This window comes from Benincasa hispida, chromosome 3 (genome assembly GCF_009727055.1).
Source record: "Benincasa hispida cultivar B227 chromosome 3, ASM972705v1, whole genome shotgun sequence".
NCBI lineage: Eukaryota > Viridiplantae > Streptophyta > Magnoliopsida > Cucurbitales > Cucurbitaceae > Benincasa > Benincasa hispida.
In genome coordinates this window covers 35872766-35877112 of record NC_052351.1, presented here as the reverse complement: position 1 = coordinate 35877112, position 4347 = coordinate 35872766, and the positions used below count along the sequence as shown (strand labels likewise).

General features: G+C 36.7%; 1 protein-coding gene across 1 annotated transcript; it reads right to left on the bottom strand.

Moving 5' to 3' along the window:
- Positions 1-236: 236 nt before the first annotated feature.
- Positions 237-2202, bottom strand: LOC120074145 (UDP-glycosyltransferase 91A1-like). The gene has a single exon (XM_039027161.1). It carries the CDS (start codon positions 2123-2125, stop codon positions 734-736), a length of 1392 nt encoding a protein of 463 aa, XP_038883089.1. The 5' UTR covers positions 2126-2202; the 3' UTR covers positions 237-733.
- Positions 2203-4347: the final 2145 nt, after the last annotated feature.

Below are 4347 nucleotides of genomic sequence, written 5' to 3'. Positions count from 1 at the left end.
CATGACAAACAGAAAAGGCATCTTTATTTGAATAGGAAATGTTACAAGAGGTAAGAACTTGTCTAACATTATTTAAACATTCCAAACTTCTTGAGACATTGAACAATCTAATATTTCAAAAAGAATTTCCTTTGACACAACTCCAAGAAGTCAAGAAACAATAAGACTATCTTGCCTTATCCAGATATCGTACTCTGGATTTAGTATTCTTGTTGAAGAAGATGACGATTCAGTTGGAAGAAACTTCAACGAAGTAGTGCGTTCTTGATCAATGAATCTTTCAAGTTCATATCTTCTTAGGATTGTGGTAATTTGAAGTTTTCAAGATACAAAATTACTTTCATCAAGCTTCAGAGTAGTAATTTTACTTCCTGGATTGATTACCTTGAATGGAGTTGTAGATGAAGTTGTCTCAGCCGAATACTAATCTTTGGTGGGAGTATCCATCTCCGAAAAAAAAAAAATTCAGTCATTAGACTTCAAACTCTGGTACCATAATAGAATTCTAAACAACAAGAAATTGATCATAAAATGACTTTTGTTACTGTTGATAAAATGATCAACACAATGACCTTAAATAGGTGACTCACGGTAAAAGAGATAAACAATTTATGCAACTGATTAACAGAAAATACCAAACTTATTAATCAAACAACATATAATACATCAGAAATTGAGCTTTGAGTGAGCTCTCTTGATACACTCCAATATTCTATCAACATTAAAGATATCCTCACTTGGCATTTCTATGCGTCTTTAGGTAGCTCAGAAACCGATCCATTAACTTCTCGTCTCTTCCTTTGTTCACAAACAAATCCTTCATTTCTCTTATTCTCTCTCTGTAAATCTTACCTTCTTCCTCCACCACTACTAGCTTCAATGATTCTGCCACCGAGACCCTTGTAAACGAACCATCAAATTGGTTTCTTGGAACACAATAACCCATCTTCTTCTCTTCCAACACTCTCGAAATGATTCCTTGGTCTGCCAGAAAAGACAGTAATATCAAAGCTTTTTCACTCTGAATAGCTTCCACAACAGAGCTCCAACCAGAGTGTGTCAAAAACCCACCCACTGAGTCATGTCTCAATATTTTCAATTGCGGCGCCCAAGTGGTGCACACAACACCCCGCCCTTTGGTTCGTTCCTCGAAGCCCTTGGGTAACTCAATTGGATCCGGGTCGGACAGTCCTAGCCGTGTCCTCAAAACCCAAAAGAACGACAACTCTGATTTTTCCAACCCTAAAGCAATCTCTGTTAGTTCGTCCTGACTAGGCTTGGCCTCGCTCCCGAATGCCACATAGACCACTGATGCTTTGGGTTGTTTGTCAAGCCATTCTTTAATCGACTGCCATGCTGAATTTTCGTCTTCGAAATTATACTCTGACGTCGGAAGCTGACCAATTGGGAAGATATTTTTACCGTATACATCTCCAAGCAATTGAATCCAATCCTGTCCGAACTCAGGGCAGGCTCTCACAACCACTAAATCGCTGTAGTGAGCACTCATTTTTAAGCGATCTAAATCTGAAACCCCGGTGGTATTACCGTCGACAAAGTCGAAAACCTTCTTAATTTCAAAGTGACGAAATGCTACGGTAGTGGGGAAGGGGATCCAGTCAGGAGGAACCGTGAAATCCTCAATTTTCATCCGATGGTCCCCTGACATAGGTCCGACAAATACCATAGATTGGAGAATGAAGATACTGAAAAAAGCCGTCTTAATCCGGAGATTGGGTCCAATCTCTTGACCGATCCAATAGGGAACAAAGTCGAACAAGATCCAGTCTGCATCGGAAGTTCGAAGAAAGTCAGAGAGGGGTTGTTTAAGGTCGTCGAAGGCCTTTTTGAGAAACTGAACTTTGTCGTAAGGGAGATCGGATGTGGCCTCTGCATTTGCGGGCAGATTGTCAACTTGAGGGAGAGGAATTTTGACAAAGGTGAGTAAAGGAGATACATGGGGAGGGAGTTTGGTGGGAAGACGATCGATGTTTTTGGGAGTAGAAACGAAGGAGACACGGTGACCCTTCTGAGCAATGAGTTTGGAGAGCTCAAGATAAGGAATCATATGGCCGAAAGCTAGCCATGGGAACATTACTATATGGAGCTTCTTGTCGTCGGCCATGGAAAGTTTCCTGGAGGTGGTTGATGTTGCAGGTGCAAAATGTCTGTAAAATTATGGAGGGAGATGTTGGAGGATGTATGAGATATAAGTATAATATAATATGAAAAATACTTGGGCACTATATATATATTAAACTCTTAATTATAATCTTTTACTAAAATAAAATTGCCAAAAAGTTATCCTCAAAAAAGTTAATGTATAATAAATTTTAGAGAAAACATCAAATCTATACCCCTAAATTTTGAAGCTGGTATAAATTAAAATTCATACTAAAAATGGTATGAATTTAAACCAATTTTTTTAGTGTATCAATTTACCCAATTCATACATTTTGTTTGAAAAAAAAAATATCGTGTAAGACTTCTAATTGTATTAATTAAATCTTTAAATTTTTATAAGTGAATCAATTAAAATTCGCACATAGTATTCTTCATGAATCAACTCAATAGTCTATTTTGTAAAATTGACATTTGAAGAAGTCTATACATATGACATTTTATGATGGTTGATTTTCAAATTTAATCATAAAGAAAAAGATCTAAAATTGATTCACTTGTCAAAATTTATGAGTTAAATTGATATAAATTATAAGTTTCATACGAAATTTGTCAAACAAAATCAAATCTAGAAGAGAAAGTAAATTGTTATACTTATAAAAATCTAAGATTTCAATCGACACGATTAGTAATTCAAGATTTTAAATAATAAACACCTATAGTTTAGAGGTATAAATTTTGATCTTGCTCGTTACCAAAATTATTTCCTTTCTCAATAGCATGCATGCCTAAGGGGAAAATTAAAAGGATATTGTCCTTTTAGAAACTATTTAGGAAAATATTGTTGTTTTAAAGAAATCATAATTTCTAAATCATTAAAAACATTAATTCATCACATAGTCACTCACAGCTTGTTGGTCTCTTAACGGGTTACATGCTTCTCCTAGATCTTCTTGGCCTGAAAGGACATATTTCCCGGTTAAACTACTTAGAATTCTTAGCAAAATACCTCAAAATAGTTCATTTACTAATAGAACTTTTATCAACAAAATCAGTATTACTAGCGAGAAAATCATCATGAGAGAGATCACCCACATGAGCGAGATCATCCTTATGAGCGAGATTTACAATTCCCAGCGAGATTTGGCACTTTTCAGTGAGATCCAGTGCAAACCAGCGAGATTCAGTGCAAACCAGCGAGATTTCCATCTTAGCGAGATTCACCTCTCGCTCGCTCTCGCTTCCTCTTGCCCGCTCTCGCTCTCACTCTTGCTCTCGCTCTCATTCTCACTCCCGCTCGCGCTTGCTCACTCTCATTCTTGAGCTGCCTGCTTAATCTTCCTAAGCAACTGTCTGCTTATGCCAGGATGAATTAGTATGATGATCTGAGCACTAATCTTTAGTGTTCAACTGAATGTTGTGACTGGTTACGTGACGGATACTAAAGGACAATGAGAAGGTATCCTTTCAATTAAATATTTATGACTAGTTTTACTTAAAACGACGTATCGAAGAACACTTGAGAAGGTACCTGGCCAATTTGATACTGAAGGACTTTTGAGAAGGTATCCGACCAAATTGATACCAAAAGACATATGAGAAGGTATCTAACCAATTTGGTACATAAGGACACTTGAGAAGGTACCTGGCCAATTTGATACTGAAGGACTTTTGAGAAGGTATCCAGCCAAATTGATACCGAAGAACATATGAGTAGGTATCTTAGTAGCTCGATACTGAAGTACGTTTGAAAAGGTATCTGAGCAGAAGTACCTGAGGATACTGAAGGACAATGAGAAGATATCCTAGTCAGGTACTACGATAGTACTCAGTTATAACCACGTGCACGTAGGTAATACGACACCGAGGAATTGAGCAAAAGAGTTCTCCCCAACTAAGATTGACGTTGAGGGTTAGAACTATTAGTTCACTCTCAACTAAGGATAAAGACAGTCATATATTCTTCTAGGCTAGAAGGATAGTTTGAAATTTCTAATGCTTGTGAATGTTTATCAATGCTTGATGTTTACTAATGTATGAGTTTTCCAAGTATGTTTTTCATGTCTAACGCATGTTAGTGGTTTTACAAGCTAGTTTAATATGTTTTAATCCAACTTATTTCATAAAATATGAAGACGCGTTAGGGTTAAAGCTAAAGTTGAATGAAGCTTGACGTACTATGTTTTAAATACCTAAAGTTGTCAAAGTACATGCATTGGTATTTTT

What these genes read in the sequence shown, in the direction of transcription:
- LOC120074145 (XM_039027161.1), bottom strand. Translation starts at nt 2,125, where the DNA reads ATGGCCGACGACAAGAAGCTCCATATAGTAATGTTCCCATGGCTAGCT.